This window comes from Equus przewalskii, chromosome 13 (genome assembly GCF_037783145.1).
Source record: "Equus przewalskii isolate Varuska chromosome 13, EquPr2, whole genome shotgun sequence".
NCBI classification, from domain to species: domain Eukaryota; kingdom Metazoa; phylum Chordata; class Mammalia; order Perissodactyla; family Equidae; genus Equus; species Equus przewalskii.
Window position 1 is genome coordinate 55288065 of NC_091843.1, and position 19921 is coordinate 55307985.

A 19921-nucleotide genomic window follows, 5' to 3' on the forward strand; every position below is an offset into this window, starting at 1 on the left:
CTGAAACACGAGGATATTTATGAGTTTCCAAATGCCAACCCCAAGAACAAAGGGGATTGAGAAGAAAATGGAAGCATACATTTATGCTTCCAAGGGCTTTTAATCCAAATGGCAACTTGATGAAGAGAAAGCATCATCATCCCACTTTACCGTGGAGGAAGCTGAGGCTTACAGAGATTAAATAACTAACCCAAGGCCACTTAGCCATGGACAGAAGGAATAGGAAGGAAACCCACTAGAATATGCCCTCCATGAAAGCAGAGACTTCTTTTGTGCACTGAGGAATCCTCAGTGCCTAGTACATGTCTGGCACACAGTAGGTGTTCAATAAATATTTTCTGAAACAACCCAGACTTCAAAGCCTGTGTCTACAAAGCAGTCAGGGTTGGGTTAGTCACAGGGAAGACAAACTTTTCTACTTGCTCCTGGGATAAAGAATTACCTAGATAGGCAAGTGGGCAGACATTCCCTTGAAATAAATAACAAACTAAAAGCAGTCAAAACAAACAAGATAAGGAAGATGAAGAGTTAAGAGACAGTATTGCCTAGGTCTTTACCCAAAATATTTTTTTCTTGTACTAGTAGGAAAATGTTTTCCTTGTCATTGCAACAATAGCTAAGACAAAACATAGAACATCTGACTCCTAAAGAATATCTTCTAAAAATTGTGTGTGTGTGCATGTAGTCATGCACACATTCTGTAGGAGGTTAGGAACCTGTGAAAATAAATGGTTACATTGAAAGATGTCTTTAACCTTAACTGTAGCATTTGCTAGTGGAAACTCTGTAATTGCTGTTGTGTTTTTGGTGGTGACTGTTCATGATTTTTTTTAAAGGTCTGACAGCTGCCCTCTTGATATTTATGTGTTTCTTGTTAGGGAGTCCGAGATTCACAACCCTGAGCTTGTAATGAGGAAAAGAAGACAATACAAATAACATGAAAAGCAGTATGAACTGGATATCGCCAGAGAGACAAATCACATATTCTATGCTGCTTTAATTGGAAAACAGTTCTTTCATGGGGTTACTTTCTCTTCAGCTGAGATAATTAAGTCTGGGCTGACACTGGTGACCAGCTACTGATGATATATAGTCAGTTACTAACAATGCAGCAATCAGTAATCAAAATTTATATTTCCCAGGTTACCAGGGCACAGTTGAAGAAAAAAGCTGTTTTGATAAGGCCACGAGATTGGCTTCCTAACGCAGTATTCACATGGCCTCTACTCCATAGCATCTGGGTGGGTTAATTAGGCCTGCTTTATTTCAACTCTGTCATAAAAGAGAACATACCTTTTGTCTGTGTTTACATTAAAAATACTTTGCAAGCCCCATGCTGGAAAAGAAGTTTCTGCATGGCTCCTTGTAATTTTTAATGGACTAAATTATATTTTGTTAGTGGTTTGGCACGAGGGTAGGTGGGCACAAAGCAAACGTAGAAATTTTAAAAGGCACTCCATGCAGCTGGCACAAGTACCAGTTTTTTGAATCTTGATTAACTATCCCTGGCTGTAGCTAAAGGCGTTGAAATGGAAGGGATTAGGATTGTAATTTGGATACCATTTGTGTTTATATCAGCAGTTCTCAAACTTGCTTGCTCACTGGAGTCACCTGGGGATCTACTAAAATTTCCAAAGCCCAGGTCAAACCCCAGGGCCAGTTAAGTCACAATCTCTGGGTGTGGGGCATGAGCCTCCTTAATTTGTGAAGCTCTCCAGGCGATTCTAATGTGCAGGCAAGTTTGGAAACCCCTGGTTTATACTCACACTATGATCTATTATTTTGCATTTACCTATGGACAGAGCAGCATATACTGGTGGAGGGAGGACAAGAGAACAAGCGTGTTGCAATGGGCAGCACTTGCCTCCAAGTTTCAAGTTGGAGTTGAAATTGGAGTGAGAAACTACTGTCTCCCACCCCAGTGAGAGGCCTTAAGCTCCAAGAAGAGGAGCATAATGCGGCCCAACCAGCGAGAGAAGCAACTTCACAGAAGTTGAAATGGACTCTGGGGAGAAGGGGAACTGATGAGGAAGAAATGAGCTTTTGTCCGTATCTCAGCACCTAGCTCAGTCTTTGCTGAATAAATGAGTAAAAAGAAGAGAAAGGAGGAGATCGTTGCTTGTAGCTCACCTCCCAGAAAGGGATGCTGGGATACGATGAAGGATACTTTCCATGGATCCTGTCCCAGTACAGTGGGTCGCTCTCCACTCTGCCCTCTCGGCTCATCTGATCAAGTCTTGTTTTCTTTCTAGTTTAGTCAATGGCCCCACTTCTCTGGGATAGTCTAAGATGACCATTCCCAGAAGAGAACACTCACTCCCCTTCTCAAAAGTCAGGCATCCTTTGGGGATGCTTCAGAAGCAGCCTCTGGCCTTCCTTTGCCACAGGAGATGAATGCCAAGAAGGGGCAGTGATGCCAGAGAACACGGCAGCAGGAGCCTGCCCAGAAATGAATGTGCAAATAGAAGGGAAAAAAGGTTTCCATACACAGCACTGGAATCTTGTTTATGGAAAATGAAATAAAAAATATGAAGAGTATTTGCTTTGACCTCATCTGATTCTTTGTATCTGACTTCATTGCACCCTGCTTTCTGAGTTTGTTACATTTTTATTTCAAAGCTAATAAATGAGGCAGCCATTCATATGGCATGCGGGTGGGTTTATGGTGTTGTATAAACTACCAGCCACCATATATATCCACCTGGGTCAGAGATAAACTGAAGTTATCACTACTGACACTACAATGCCTATAAACTTCCCTCATCCTCATCTTGTATTCTGGAACATTACCATTGGCTGAACATATTGTGAAGGGACGGGATCCTGGGAAAAACTATGGGAATTGGCAGGTATGAATAGGCCTGAGTTCCAGGATTGCCTCTGGAGACATAGACTAAAAAAAATAATAATTAGTTTTGTTTTATTCCAAAAGTGAAACACATGCACAAGAAAAAAATTCAAAAAGGCGTAAACGAGTACAACATAAAAAGTGAGTTTCCTTCCCACATCTGACGCCCAGTCCTCCCTCTCAGACAACCACTGTTACTAGTTGCTTGTGTAATGGAACTGAAATATTCACAACACTTTTTAAAAATCAGTCAGACTTGGCTTGTATTTCAATTTTCATTAAAAAAATTGCTCCTTTTACAATCACTGTAGAACTCAATGTGCTGATATTTAAAAATAATCAAAGCTACTAAATCAAAATCAACAAATATTTAACAAGTACCTTCAATGTACAAGATGTTGCCTGAAGCAAGCCATTGCTAATGAGGATTTTACACGTATATTTCATATTTTTTCTGGTGCATAATCAACTAATCTAATTTTATGCCTTTGTTTTAAATCCTTTTCTCAGAAACAAAGGTCATCTCTGTCTTGCCCCGCACCTCCACCCCTCCTCTAACTTCTCAGCCTTTCATACATTCTCTAATTTGAGATCTGTTTTAAGCCCAGACATCTGGGTGAGTGGTACGTTCTGGCCAGAGTACCATCTCTCATACCTTGCCCAGTTGGATTGGCTCAAGGATCTAATATTCCCAAAAGAAATAAAACTTCTCTGAGTCGCAAAAGAAGAGGAGCTGTAGCCTTCTCTGCTCAAAGACATATATTGAAGGATGAGAGATGGTTCAAGACAGAGCCGACGTCTCCACCCATGTCTTGTCTGCGAAGGGGGAAACACCCCTATTCTGTAGCCCACTGAGGCATTCTGGACCGATTGCACAGATGACAGCCCCATAGCCCCCTCCAACTCCAGACAGCAACATCTGTATGTTTTCTCTCCAGCTGGCTGGCCCAGCTGTTCTGGTATCAGGAGAAAGTTATGAGTCACTGGGAAGGGATTTGAGACAAGAGCAGAGTTAAATCATCTCTTGGGCTCTGTATGTCATTGGCAACTGAGCCTTAGTAACAAGCCAGTTGATGACATTCATCTCCAGGAAGGCCACACACCAGAGGTTAACTTTGTATCCCACACTTCAAGACCTTCTCTGAGCTTTGCAGAGATGGGAAGAAGTGGGCAGCATGGGTGTTGTATGTTCCCACCCCAAAAGACTTGGTTATTGTCAATGATACTCATTAGGTTATGACCTTCTCTCTTTTTGCTTACACTTTTTGGCTGCCGACCTAATGCCTGTACAAAGCTGGTCAAACTGAGATCCTGAATGAATGAGGCCTGGCCAAAGCCTCAGGACTTTCTCTTTGCTCGTTTGATTCTGGGCACATTATTTCATCAACAAAGCTGTATGGTCAGCCTCCAGCAAGAGCTTGAGTCAACAGCAGGATTTTGCTGGACCATCTGTAGTTTCCTGCTTTAAGGAGTGTTTCCTCAGTACGTGGCAGGAAGGACTTGTCAGAGGATCCAAGAATCATAGGCAGTCAGGCTCTCCATTGGGACCTTAAATGTTGTCTAGTCTAGCCCCACATCCGATGTCTAGCTCCCCTGGACAATATTTCTTCCACCCCAGCCCTCATCTGGTCTCCCATCCCCTTAGGTAGGCTAGTCCATGTTTGTGCTACTGGGACTATTAGAAAGTTCCTCCTTATTTATTTATTTATTTATTTTATTTATTTTGCTGAGGAAGACTTGCCCTGAGCTAACATCTGTGCCAGTCTCCCTCTATTTTGTATGTGGGTTGCTACCACAGCATGGCCACCAAGGAGTAGTGTGGGTTCATGCCTGGGAACTGAACCCAGGCTGCCAAAGCAGAGCATGCCAAACTTAACCACTAGGCCATGGGCCCACCCCCTAGTTCCTCCTTATTTTGAGCATTAATTATCTCCTTATAATTTCAGCCCATTGATCTTAGTTTTGCCCTCGTAACTGTCTTCCAGGTTTCTCTTCAAATATCTGAAAATGCCTATCCTTACTCCTTGCATCTCCGCTTTTCTTTTTAACACTGACTTGTCAAAAATTATTCTGATGCTCTTTCTTGGGGTAACATTTATTCATTATTCAATAAATATATGTTGAGAGTTCATTGTGTAGAAAGCTTTGTTCCAGAACATAGAGATACAACAATTAACAAGACAAACTTGCCCGTATAAAGCTTACATTCTAGTGGAGGGGAGGGACAGACAAAAGCAAATAAAAATACAAATGTGGAAATATGAACTAGGGACAAATCCATTACAGAAATATAGAATAAAGTGATGAAAAAGAAGGCATTGGGTTATTTGGGGGGGTCAGGGAAGGCCTATTTAAGGAAGTGACATTTTAACTGAGTTCTGATTGACAGAAGTGAGGCAGCTACATGAAGACTGGGGTGAGGGAAAGATTATTCCAAGTGGAGGGAGCAGCTAGTCCATAAGGCAGGAATGAGAGCTGTGTGTTTGAGGAAAGCCAGGCAGGGCTGTTGGAGCAGGGTGGAAAATGCAGGAATGGAACAAGATGGAGTTAGGGAGATAGGTGGCCCTTTTTGCAGCCAGGATAGGGGGTTTCAACTTTGTTTCAAATGCCATAAGAAGTCACTACAGAGTTTTATGCGGGGAAGGACGTGATCTGATCCATGTTTTTGAAAGACCATCAGTTGCTGTGTGGAGAGTAGTGGATGGAGGGCCAAGTGGAAGTAGGGATTCTAATTAGGAAGCTACCGCAGTCATCCAGGCAGGAGTGAGGGTGGCTCAGACAATCAGAGGTAGCATGTAGAGAAGTGGACAGATCGGGCATGTGTTTGGGTTGTAAAATCAATATCTGGATGTTCTCTCAGTTGTCTGAACTCTCCTAATATTTCTTTTTATGTTCATATTGCTTTCTACTTTGTTATAGCTGCTCATGTACTATCTCCCACAGCGGTCTAGGGACTTCTTAAGGGCAGAACCCATGACTGAGCCCATGTCCTCCCTATCCCCCACTGCCCCAGCACAGGCCCTGCTTGACGTATTAGACTTACCCATTTCTTGAGTGAATGAATGAACGAGTGAGTGAGTGATGGTGGACCACTAGCAAAGGCAGTTTCTTATTTTATTGAACATGGAAAATAAACTCCTCTCAATGCCCACACACTTGTATAATATTTTCTCATGGCTCATGTTCTTATTGGTAACTCCCAAAACGTTAAAGAAGTAATCCAATGATGTACAAAAGCAAAGCTCCTTTGAAATAGAATTACTTGCAAAATAATGGAAAAATTACCAGTAGTGACTCTCAGCCTTCAAAGATATCTTTTGTTTGAGAAAGGAGGAGGCATCCTTATATCCCTCACTTTCGGGTGGTTAAGCAATGTCCCAGCTTGGGTGATCTTGCCCAGGTGCCATGCAGCACCTTGCTCCCTCCTCATTGAAGATTCCGGAGCACACTCGGCCCTTCTTTCATGTCTTAGTGCTGCTGGAAAGGGCTGATTAAATAGATATGCAAAGAACACATCTGCCTATTCTTGCATAACACTTCAGAATGACTTTTCTTTTTTTACTCTTTGGAGAGATGAAGACTATGTTAATGGAACAGGAAGAATATTGCTATTTGAGTAGAAAATTATTCTGCCTTAGTCTTTCAGTTACTCAAAGTGAACCTGGGGAATCTCCCTTTCAAACAGAAGTGCATGCCTTATTCCCTCTCCATGTGTTCCATAGCTGTGTTTTTTCCATCTCACTGCTCAGACCTTCGAATCCTTGCTAGTAAAAGCCTGGATGATCCAGATGGATGGACCTCTGTGCTTTCCAGTAACCAGGGGATGAGTAGCTTTCAGAGCCATCTCTGCCTTTCCTGGGCTTCCATTTCCTCCCCATGAAAGGCAAGCATGTGCGTGCAGAGCTCCCCGTGCTCTCCTGGGGTGACCAGCTGCCTGGGCACGCCTGCTGGGCTGGGCACGGGTCTCACACTCGCTTTCTCTCTGATTTATTGCCTCCCTTTTGTCTGACCCTCAGCACTTTAATTTGGTTTCTGCCTGTCACACTCAAGCTTATTGGATAATTTCGCTTTTCCCCCTGATTCTGGTCTTTCTCGCAAAGATTGTAATTACAATGATTGTCTGCTGGGCTATTAATTATGGGAATTGTGATTTATTTATTTATTTATTTATTTATTTATTTATTTTTAGATTCAGAGGTTAATTGGTGATAACCGTGTGCTGTTTACCCCCGAGATAATTTGGATTGCAGTGATTAACCTTGTGTCCAGGTTATCTGCTATTAACCACTTGCCTCCATTTTATCTCAGAGTTAGAATTGATTACCATTGTGCCTGATGCCCAGTGTCCATTTTGTGAGAAAGAAAGGAGAAGGGCAGTTTGCAGAGGGGCTTCTCAGAGAGGAAGGGAAGAGAGTATGTTCCCAACTCTGCCACCCCCACCCATTGCCCAGAATAACAGTTGTCCTCCCAAAAGAGTCTTGAAATTCAAATTCTTCATTTTATTAATTAATTCTTCAACCTACTGGTATTACCTATGAAAAGAAAGTTGCAGGTAATTGAAAATTAAAGGCAGGTCCATATAACAAAGTAGAGGGCAGATACTGCCAGCTGACAGTTCCCTCTGATTACAGGGATTGGAAGAAGCCATTACTAGGGTCATTCCATGGGGGAGAGAAAGATTATAGGCTGCAGACGTTATGGACATTCTTTTGGAGCAACCACCACCAACTGCACAAAACAGCCTGTGAAGTCTACCCATTTAACACAGAGAGAAGAGAGAGTGCTCAACTGCGTGGAGTTGGCTGTCAGATGGGAGTTAAAATGAAGTTCACCTAGGTGGGGGGCTGCTGAGCCTGGTGAGGCAGTCACTTCTGCTGTTGCTGGATTTTATTGTTTAGCCATGAGAGGCTTTGAGAGCCTCTCTGCCACGATCACCCTCTGCTTTGAGACATCGCTCATTTTGCAGAAACCTGTTCTTGTTCGTCTCTTGTGTGGATAGGAGCCTGGAACCTTGTCATTATAAGCACAGAAGAGAGGAAATTAAGACTAGATGACTCAGTCAGCACTTCCTAATCTCTGAATTACTAGTAAAATATGATGTATGTTTTAAAAAATAAATAAAATAAGATCACATTTTTTTAATTCTATGAGAATTTGACAATACACTGTGGGATATTTAGAGAGCTCCTGGGTTTAGCAAAACCAGTGTTTGGAATTCTGCTCTAAAGGATCTCCTTTCTCCTCCTTTTTTATCCTGTTTTTAATCTCTTCAGGGATGAAGGAATATAGTTCCACAGTCTCTTTTTTTTGAAACCATTGGAACAGATGTGTTTCAGAATTTTTAATTTTTCAGATTTTAGAAAACTAACGTGGGACCTATACCCCAGAAGGGACAACATCCAGTAACCAAACCCACTAATATTTTTGCAGTGAAATGTATAAATAGTCATACTAAAAGGGATAAACAAAGACTATATAAATGGCCTCATACCTGTTCAGGTCAAGATTTGTCACCAAATGAATAGGAAAAAACTCTTTTTTTTAATTTTGTAATTGCAAATAAGAGATTGTGTATCTGTGTGTCCAAAATCAACTTGCTTCGTCTCGATCTAGAGGAACAGACAAAAGTGAGTCTTCTTCACCTTGAAACTTACAGAGACATGAGGCAGATTTAAAAACAACTACTGCCACCGAACTAGTGCATCCAGATGCTGACCCTGCATCTCAGGGACCAGGACTTTAAGCCTGTTTCTGTACTGTGACCTCTGAGTCACCTGTGTAAGGAATTAAGTTGGTAAGTGGTACAGACATTTAAACAAACTCATCGTTTCCTGGAACTTAACTCCTGTTGGCCTTAAGGAAGTCTATTTTCAGGATGTTCGGAAATAGTTATTAATTTTGAGGGTAGGATTTCACATTGAAAAAAATGATCATTTTAGGGAGTGTTATTGCTGGATTTGACTGATTTGGGAAGAGGCATCTAGTGAATGGTGCTCTGTCCACCCCAATTCAAATTGATCCCTGCCCTAAGAAAATTAAGCCAGCCCAATGAGCTGCTTTCTGTGTGTAAAGAAGATGAACAAAGCCAATAAAAATATCATTAATTTCAGAAGAACTTAGCAATATCTACCAAATTCAATAATAAATTTAAATAGGTTTAAATGTACGGGTTTGCACTTTTCATCCAGCTCATTGGGACATAAAGTGGACTTTTTTTTCCTTTTAATCCGTGAAATGAATTTCCTAAAGAATATACGAAAATTGTGGAAATTCAAGAGATAATGCTCCCGTCTCATTTCTGTTCTAGAGGTGTCTAGTCACACACACACATATAGATAATCTGCTGTGTACGTAGATGTTTTACTGCTGATGAGCACAGTCAGCAATATCGTGCTTTGTTATGAAGCAGATCCTGAGATGATGTTATGTCTCTCTCTATACAACTAGAAGCTTGTAGTCAAACATAAACTCTATTTTTGGCTTTCAGTGTACTGGGAGGGCATCAGAGCTCATTGAAAGAGACAAGGAATACAATGAAAGATGGCATGCAGTGAACACCAGAGAACCTGATTCGAAAAGTCTAGTTCAAGGAAGTGTTTTTCACTCGCTTCCTGATCTTGAGACTGTTTTGCCAAAAAATTAATAAGAGTTTGTAGGGTTTGGTCAAAGTTTCAATCATCTGTGATTGGTGATATTGTTATTGGGGGATATAATTCAGTGCTTAAAAAGGAGAGGCTTGCGATTGTTTTTCTTTCTAGCCATGTTTGAAGTTGACTTCCACACCAAAATGGGGAAAGAACACGTCGCTGCAGCGGTGGAAGCCCGAGCAATCCTAGGCCAAGTGAGGAGCCAGAAGCTGAGAGTTGTGGCTAGGAGATTCTGTTTTCTATGAACTACACTGAGAGGAAACGGAGGAGAAATTATTAGGGAGAGTTGTCTTGTCAAAGGGCAGCAATTGCTTTATTTTAGGTGAAATCAGTTCAGGATTTTGACAAAGGTTTATGGAAAATTCCAGTCATTAATATCTCTAGTTTGCTCCCTTTCAAGTTACTGCAAATGTCTTTCTAAGAGCCAGGAAAAAAGTGCCTTCAATTTAACCGTGTTATTTTTGCCCTCTGTTTTATTTTTAATGAAATTACAAATGTATAGAAAACTAGGGAGAATAATGTAAAAATAACTCACATACTGAGCCCCTCGAATGAATAAATACCAGTATTCGGAGCTAGTACCACAGAGTTTCCCTCTGCCCCTTCTTCTTCTGCCATATTCTTAGGAGGGAAAAGTAATCAGATACAATCTTTATTCTCAGTTATAATTCTTTAAACCAAACTTTGGGTGAAGTGAAAAAATCCATCCGTTACTTTAGACAGATATTTGAAATCCCCTACACAAAGAGTGAAACAGTCTAATTTGAGTGTTGGAAAGTGTAGGTGACATGGAATTGTTCATTTTAATGCCCTGCTCTCTGGACCTGGTCCTTCTACCCAAACTGTCTTCCCACCTGCCCCTCCTCCATCCCCTCCACAGTCCACAGTGAACCATCATGTGACCTGCCAAGGCTTTCTCCCATCAGAGGCCTTCGCTGAATGTCCCACAGCATGCCTCCACGACACCTTCACCCTCCAGAAAGTATTCTTCCCACAGAACTTTAAGTTCTTTTTGAAAAATTATTGTTGTCTGTTTATGTGTTCTCTTTTGGGACAATGGGCAGGAGCTGTCAGGCCCATCTGCTAAAGAGTGAGGTTCTGGGGGGCGAGGGAACCTTTTTTTCCCATCTCTGTCTGTATCAGTTTCTAGCACAGAGCCTGCGCTCCCAGCACAAAGCCAGGAATTGGTAAGATGGAAAGCGGGCAATGGAAGTAATGAACATCAGGCAGCAAGCCAAGGAGAAATGAATGAGTCTTGGCTTCCTTTCTGAAAGCAGCGTAATGTAAGCAGAGCTCGGTGCAGGAGTCAGGCACCCTCAATCGCCGCCCAGCTTTGCCACTTTTGAGCTGTACCACGTTTGGCAAGTGACTTCCCTTCCCAGGGCCTCAGTTTCCTTAACAGTAAAATAAGGGGGTTATTTGTTTCTGCCAGTGGAGCAGATGTTTGTGTTCACCAATATTATAAAAGTTGAAAAAGATGGAGATGGCAAAATCTGGGGCGTGATGTGGGTAAACATGGTTGGGACTGTTGTAGCTTTCTGAGATCGTGATCGTTTGCCATGGTATTTTCAGGCCTGCTAAGATCATGACTTTAGCGGCAGAGTCCTAATGAGCCAGTAGACTGTATCTGAAACCTCCAAGCAAAGTGTTTTAAATGCATTGGCTCAGAGGTGTGTGTGTTGGGGAGGTAGGGGCCATGTCGGTAGAAAGAAAGAAAGCTGTCATAAAGAATCACCTGAAAGATAAGACTTGCCTTCTCCCCTCAAAAGATAATAGGTTTACAGCCAACCTTTATTTTTCCGGAAAAATTTTGTTTTCTAAAAGGACTTCTGAATTCACAGCTTTTTTTTCTGCTCCTTTGTGACAGTGGTTTCAGATCTAAAATAGAACATCTATTATACATTCGATGTTTATTATTATACCCCATTGAATGCCGTCATCATTCGCCAAAATGTGTTGAAGTTCGGTCTGTGGCATTTCCCTTTCCTCCAAAATGGGTGCTTTTATGCCTTTATTAATGGCTGAGAAGAGGAGGAGAGAAAGACCAGATGCTTTATTAAGAGGCCAGAGCTATTTTTTTCATTTGCATGAACCTTATATCAATGCAGTATCACGAACAGATAGCCAACGTGGTCCCTGAAGACTGGGTACAGTAGAGGTTTCACCCAGGACCAGTGGACTCAGGTTGTTCCTAATCCCATTTGGGAAGTGTTCCCTGTGGCCCGGCTATGCATCCTGTGGACAGTAGCATCCTCTTAATGCTGCAGTCCTTGAAACTGGGCTGCCAAGACCAGTAAAGGACACCTGCTGTTTAAACACTCTTTAATTCTTGGAATTTTCCTCTGGTGCAAGAATAATCAGCAGTTCAGATCTCTGTGAGACGGGTCTCCAGCCTTCAGCCAGCTGGGTTGTCTGCACCAACGCCTGCTCTCCCACCTCTCTCTGGGCAAAGGTTCCTTACTCTGACTTGAGGGTGTCCACATCTGTTCATCTATCAGCTACTGAAGCAGGCAGCCTTCTTTGTACCCTTCATAACAGCCACTGTTCTCTATGATGTATTGACTTTAAAACATCACTACAGGGGGCTGAAGCAGGCAAGTGATTCCACTTAACACAGTGGTGTCACAAGATAATCAATTTCTCCTAAAACTATGGTTGAGGAATCATTTGCATCTTTCTATTACCTTAAGCCTGCAATCACAGGGCCATAAAGTGGAATGAGCCTTTGCATGCCTACATGTTTGGAAGCAACTGTGTACTCCTTTTATAGATTTTTATTACTGAAGCCATTAGGGACTTTCAGCCACTCTGTCCACGTAAGCATAGATGCATCAACCTATATTCAACTATTATCTTAAGTACAGTTTCCATTTATGCCAACATCTCTCTCTTTCCAACCTTCCTTCTGTTCCCTTTTCTTTGATGTACTGAGAAGGACATAAATTTTGGCGTCACATAGACCTGGGTTTGCATTCCTGTTTCCCCTTTTTACTGATGTGCTGTGTTTACTGACTGTGTGCCACCTGGACAAGTTACTTACCCTCCCTGAGCCTCAGTCTCCTTGTGTGCAAATGGAGATAATAAGGCCTGTCTCCCTGGGATGCTATGATGTTTAAATAAAATAATATGCATATATTGCTCACACACACAAGGTGCTCCATAAACCTTGACGTCCTCCCGATCCTTTCTCCATTTTCCACCTCATTATTTTCCTTTGCACTCATGTAAGTGCTATGATTCACATTTTAAACATCACACAATGTGAGTTATGTTATCTTGAGACAGACTCTCCTGCCTCTCCCAGAGGCCCACCTCCAGAGATAAGAAGCTTAGTGACCTGGAAGGAGGAAGGGAGGGAGGGAGAGAGAGAAAGAGAAAGAGGAGATGGCTTCTTCTCCCACTGAAGAAATAAAACACCACTTGGTAATCTGGGGCCAACTTGAGAATTTCTTAAGGAATTCCAAGGAAAGCTATTAAAAGGCATTTTTTAATATCTCAGCTGAAGAATAATCAAACATTTATTGAGGGCTATAGTTTTATCTGCATTATCTCACAACCAATCTTGAGACACTTTTACCCACTCTAAAGATGAGGAAACTGAAGCTGATAGATCCTCAGCATCTTGCCAGAGGTCCCAGCTAGTACCTGAAACAGGCCTTCAAATCCCATCTTGTTACCCTCTGTTCTTTCTGCTCCCCTGTGTTATTAGCAATAGTTTGATTTCATGTAGGAGCTTTTACAACAATTTCACTTCAGATTTTTAAAGATAGTCACCCTGTAAAGACAAAGATGATATGGTCAGAAATCTGGAGCAATAAAAATGAAAATATTACCCTTAGTGTAAAACCCAACTAAACTCCGAATTTGATTAAATGGTAATGACGGGGGTCTGTTTGGCCAGGTTAGAACGGCTTATGGGATTTGAACTTTGCCCTGGTGTTGAAACTAGGCAGTGTCACATGCTGGGGCATCTTTGCTCTGGCTCAAGGAACTTTTCACGACTTGCATGCTGTGCCTATTGTGGTCCACTGATAGGGATGTTGAAGAGAGCCTGTTCCATCCCTTGCATTTGCCAAATACAGTACCACTCACTGATACACTGATTACCCCTAGAGTTTCCAAACCACATGCAGTTTAGGGGCAACCAAGAAAGAACGTAGAAAAAAATCAGCCCTGTTCTCTTTGGAAAGAGCATGCACCCAAGCACATAGAGCTTTTTCTGCCCGACCTGTGCCATAATCTCAGAGAGTGCCTGATACAATCACCACCAGAGCAAGACTACCTTTCCCAACTTCATTTCCCATTGTCCCTCCCACTGTGTGGAGCTGCAGTACACCATTCCGCCTCAACTCCTATTCCTTTCGCTCCAACCCCACACCTCCAGATGGTGTCCGTGGCCTTGGAAATGGGTCACAATGGAGTGTCCTGGTTCAGGGTCACACTGTTAGCCTGCCCTTCTTTCTATTAATGACAGCCTGAATTATTGATTACCTTTAAAACTTCCTATGATGTCAGTAGAAAATTCGCTTTTTAAAAGAATTACCGAAACATGGTAGTAAATGATTTTCCTCACAAGAAAAAAAAAGGCCACTACCATCATTTCCCCTTTATTTCTAGGCCACACTTAAAGTTATTATCAAGAGCACTTTGCATTTGCAAGTTTCCAGATAAATTGTTTTTCTCATCATTACCACTTATTATGAAAATGTTCATTGGATGCCAACATTCTGGAAGATGCTGTTGTTGTACCAAATCAGACCCAAGTAACATCCATACAGCAAGTCCAAGGGCAAATGCACTGTGCACTGTTTGCTATGGATGGACATGCAGGTGGGGAGTGGAGCAGCCCAACTGGGTCATTAAAACAAGCAACGTCCATTCATTTGTGTGTCCCACCAGGTTCACTTGCTAAGACTGACACACAGCAACTTGCAGATACTGGTAAAGACAAGCAGAACACTTCATGCAGCAATAGTGATGTGCTTTTCCTGAGTGGTATGGACATTGCCCTCAGAGCTTCAGGGGTCCAGCAGGTGAGGTTAGTGGGTGAAGAAAGTTTCCTAAAACAATGGAAAGTGGTGGGAATGTTTCCATCTGGAGCAGACCAGCCCCTCTACTTTGGGCAGCCACTGCACGGCTCCGGAGTGTTGGCCATGTGGAATGTTGGCCAGCCAGCAAGGCCAGATCTCTGATTTTTTTCTTTTTAAGAAGCCAGAAATCTGGAGTTGCGTGTTAAATTTCCTAATTTTTTCCTGTGTTGGCAATTAATTTAGCTTTCTTCTTCTCTGTGAGCCAGCTTCGGCCAAGTCCTACCAGTTTGTGAGCCCAAGTAGAATTTTCCAGGTCACGATTTGGGGGAATAGTTGGACAGAGGATTAGAACTAGTATTGGGGTAAGTGTGAGTGGTGCTCTGGCTGGGGAGGCTTGTCATGGCTTCCCAATCCTAGTGGCTCTTAGGAAATTAACCTGATTAATCAGAAGTCAGATGTGACAATTTGTGACCTCATTTTCTGACTCCAGAATCCATTTCCAGTTCTAGTGACATCGCCTTTGCTTCGTGCTTTGCTGGCACAGTGACCTGCTGTATGACAAGGTTATTGGGGATGGGGAGTGGATAGAAGCTCCAGTTATTGAAAATATTTGATCATTTCAAAAAACAGTGATCAACATGAATGCAGTCACAGGATTTTCGGACAGACCTTTCTTTTAGCCCCCTTTGTTTGGTCCTCAATCTGGAATACCTGAAGCCTAGTTTCCTAGCCAGTTAACTTTCTGCACGGTCCATTTAGCCCATGGCAGCCGGTAGTCACAACACCATTTGCAGATCACAGTTTTATTATTCAATTTGATCTTAAAAACTGTAAGGGAAAAATTTTAGTAACAGAATTTTTATCTGGGCTCAGAGTTTGTAGAAAGTCAACACAATTCTTGCCCATCTGACTCAAAGTTGTACAATTAATTTTAAATGAACCTAGATAGATCTAATAAATTTACTAAGCAGATGCCTATTAAAATTAAGAATGTTCTTAAGGTTTTCATGAATTTTGTGGGCTGAGGAAGAGTAGAATTAGCGGTTTATAGCAATGGTGTATTTTACAAAGGCCGTTTCTCTTCAGGCTGAAAGAATAGTGGAAGGTTAAGATAATTAGATGGAAAATTCAGGGATAATAAGCTTATCCTTTTGAAGTAAATGTTTTTGTTTAGAATTCTCACATAGACAGTCTTCCTCTTATCTAACTTTCTGGATAGCTGCTTAAGTCTAAGTCAGATGAAGCCTATATAAGCTCAGTCACAAGGAGGAAAATCAACAAATGTGTGTGGATGCCTATAAATATGCTATATGTGGGTAGCACTTTTCAAAGTTTTAAAAATTACTTAAAGAACCTCTTTATTTGCAGCCTCCCAACTAGTTAAGATTTTGAAACTCACTGGAAAGTTCCGGTTTGTTTTTATTCTCCAGGGCTATTGGTAGTCTGTATTGCTGTGGTCTTAGCAGGGAGACCCAGCCCATGTTCTGCAGGATGGGAAATGACAATGTGATTGACTTGGGATCTCTCCACAAAGTGGTCATTTCAACAAGAAAATATATTGTCTACATGTTTACAAAGGTTAGAGCCCAAAGTTGTTAGGAATGGAAAAATACATCAAAAATTCAACTGAAGAAAATTGTAGTGTTCATGTGGACTAGCCAAGATTAACCAGTACTGCCAGAATACTTTCACCCATTAATGTACTTGTTAACAACTTGGTGATATGATGATAGAAAGACACAGAGAACAGCTATTTTTCCTGTCATTGAGCCTTACTTTAAACCTGGAGATATTTAAATAACCCTTCTCAGCCATGATCCTGGCTATGTGTAAGGGTTAAAAGACGGCATTGCATAATAGATCTTTTTGCAGGCATTGCTCTTCCTGCCAGCTTCTAGGGTCGAGAAGTTTGCATCTAACCCATGAAATCTTAAGATGGAAAAAATTAAAATTGGGAGACTTAAGAAAATAGCAGGACTTTGTCTCCTTAGCTTGTAGGACTTTTGTACAAAGATAAATGCAATTGTGGAAAGATAGAGACTCATTTGTCATGTCAAGAAAAATTCATCTTTAAAAGTAAACATATATTCCCAAAGATTTCTAAAGGAATGAGAATCAGCCTTTTGAGTCTCCATTCTTCTTCCATTACATGCTGCAAACTCTCTGGGGTAATATGCTTCCCCGTAATACTATAATACTGCTCTTGAGCCCTTGGTAAATGTTGCCACTTCCTCTTCCCCATATACTTTCTCATGTGAAATCTAACAGCTGACTGGTGTCTGGTTTATGTTTTAGTTACTCTTGTAACTGATTTCTCCCCTTTCAGTTATACTGAACGGGAGCCAGGAGAAGCAAATAAGGGCACCAGAGAGCTTCTTCCCTTTGGGTTCAGGTTCTCCAGACTAGGAAGAACTGGAAAATAAGTGAATGAATACACTGTTGCTTTTAACCTGTCTTTAAATATATGTTTATGTCTCTTGGTAATGGATCACCCTTGTGAACAAGTAATCATTTAAAGTTTAATTTTAATCTACACATCAAAGATGGAGATGCAGACTTGCTCAGGCTTTTCTCTCAACCTCTCTCCCGCTTTGATTTTCAAGATAAAGCAAATTAATTAATGTGCACTTCTCAATTGAAGAAATGATTAAGACCCAGCTGTGTCTGTGAAATTATAAGTTGCGATGCAACACTTGGGACTTGTTAATGCTTTTTTGGCATGAAGAAGAGAGGCATGGGTATCTAATATTAAGAGGTATTCTAGAAAGCATAAGTTAGCAGTTTGTTTGCCAAATTAACTTTCAAAGACATCTAAGTTACTAAATTTGACTTTTCTACACACAAATCTTAAATGATTGATGGACTACTATAAAATAGCTTTGTTCAAAAAAGATAATCTTTGGCAGGCTACTTCAAAGGCTTTATTACTCTGGAAAGATGAAAAGATTAGCCCTATTTTACATTAATTTCCCTGATAGATCAACACTTACTTGAAATATGCCTGAGAATTATGCAGTATTTACTGTGTGATGAGTCTTCTTTTACTGTATCCAGCAGCCCCACATGGGATTGTTTTTACTTTTAAGATTTAGGAGAATTTTTCTACACATAAAGAGCATCTTTAAGAAAATACAGATGGGTAGAACAGTACATCTGGCATTTTCATTCACTACTGTTTCATTGCATAGTATTTGAGACTCAAATATACAGAGATATGATTTTTTTAATCAACAATACCATTTCAGGATGTGGTTTCAGATTCTCCCTTTAGTATTCTTCATAGAACCTGAAAGGATCCATTTATTTCCTTTTAAACCTAGATTATGTGATTTTCTTTATGTCCAAGGCCACTATAGAATTATGTAAATTGGGGGCAAAAATCTCAACTGAGGGATCAAGGTAATGGAAAGCAGGGAACAAAGCCAGTCGTAGGTGTGTGCATGTGTGAGAGTGTGTGTGTGTGTGTGTGTGTGTGTGTGTGTGTGTTTGTGTGTTGGGGTTGAGACCGTGGTGCCTGAAGGGAATTGTCATTTAGGTCAATATGTCAGATATTCTGATTTTTATAAAGAAGTTTAAAAACCTCCTAATTTTTCAATATTGACAACTACTTCAAATTTTTTAAAGATCCTGTGCTGGCCAAATAAAGCATGTCTGGGGGATACCATGCTACTGTAAACCTGCTGAGAAGAAGAAAAGTATTTACCTTAAAAAAAGAAATGCTATCTCAGTTTCTCCCTTTTTTGGAATGCAGTTTCATAGTTCTGAAGGAGCTCCCTATAATGGCCTAAAGCTGGCTCAGGACCCAGGAACTCAGGCTCTGTGTCATGGGTTTGGAGAAACTTTGCACAACGGTTCGGCTGCATGGGGAAGGAGGGAGTAGTGACAATGGATACAGGGTCCTTATGTAAAACATAATAATCAGTGAATTCACAATGGGAAAGATATGAAGCAGAGGCCCTTTTTCTCTTAAATTTATCTTCAGGGCCATTTCATTTTATGGTGTTGAATAAAGCTGACTTGCAAAAACAAAAACAAAAATTCCTTCTTTGCTCTTTGGCAGGGTGAAGTAGAGAAATAAAGTCTGCCCGCTGAACTACTATGAGGTCAGAAGCCTTGCTGCTATATTTCACACTGCTACACTTTGCTGGGGCTGGTTTCCCAGAAGATTCTGAGCCAATCAGTATTTCGCATGGCAACTGTAAGTATCCACGATCTTACTCTCACTCTCTCCCTCTGCAAGCACTTTAGCCTGCATCAGCCAGCAAAACACAACAGTTAAAAACTTAGTAAAATAGGAGACTTGTTAGTCACTTTACTTGTGTAGATGGCAAAGGTGCATAATTCATGTCTAGTCAAATTGGTGGAATGACTGTTCTGTAAGTCTGTTAACGAGGTGTTGTGGGGACACGTGTGAAGGTTTGAAACATTCCTCAATACCGCCAGTGAAGCCTCAGTTTTTACAAGGAGGCCATGCTCATGCCGGAAAAGCAGCTATGCGAGAATATCACTATCATTTGAGTATTGCCAGTATTGTACATTTTCACATGTAGCTAATACATGGGCATTGTTACAAGACAAGAACAGAAAATAATGAGACTGTTTTGGAGTCCCTAAAGTTAGGGGCAAAAATTAACATTTTTTTAACTTACAAGTTATATCCTTGCTAGACTTGGGTAGAGGGACTTTGAATTCACAGAGGACCCTTTTTAACTGTTTATAACTTCTTTTTGGTCTCTGCTTCGTTGTCGAGGGTAGAAGGCAACATGATTTGAGAAGTCAGTTGACTCTTCCAAGTAGGAAAGCCCTACCTGTGTGTGGGATGGGACAGCCAATTTGCTAGTTTTTTTTCTTCTCTCCAAAAGATAAAGTATCTTAAGACAGTAAAGGTGAAAGAGAGCATTTTACCCAAATATCTATTTTCCTAGTCATTATCCCAAAATAAACATTGAACGAACCATAAAACAGACGTTTAACATTAATATGGGCTACAAGGGAGATCCATCAATGCCCAACTTTCTGCTGGATGGTCTAGGTTGAAAAAGCAATAATTTTACATAAAGGTGAGGTGGCAACACTGGACATACAAAGCAATGAGAGAACAAAAGTCAGGGCACGATTAAGGACCAAATTGTGTCATTCAAGATCATTGTTCATGAAGTGGCAGAGTCCACCTGACTCAAGGTTAAACATTCCTTATTAAGAATTAACCAAACCTCAATAAGAATTTATTTATCTCCATTTGAGATAGGTAATCTATCTGTGGTGCCCCTGTACAGAAGAGACCCCAGCCCAAATGTGCTGCTGAAAATCATACTTCAGTGGACTCTCAAATTCTTGATAGTAGAGACATGAATTGTTTTAGCAAGCTCCTTGATAAATGGGTAAATGAAATGTCA

General features: G+C 41.1%; 1 protein-coding gene across 11 annotated transcripts in view; it reads left to right on the forward strand.

Moving 5' to 3' along the window:
• SEMA6A (semaphorin 6A) overlaps positions 1-19921 on the forward strand; it is a 126856-nt gene that overhangs the window by 44352 nt on the left and 62583 nt on the right. For all 11 annotated transcript variants that reach the window (XM_070569500.1, XM_070569496.1, XM_070569504.1 and 8 more), the window contains exon 2: positions 18586-18723. In XM_070569500.1, coding sequence (XP_070425601.1) covers positions 18624-18723 — 100 coding nt within the window. In that variant the 5' untranslated portion in view covers positions 18586-18623. The remainder of the gene's footprint in view (positions 1-18585; positions 18724-19921) is intronic.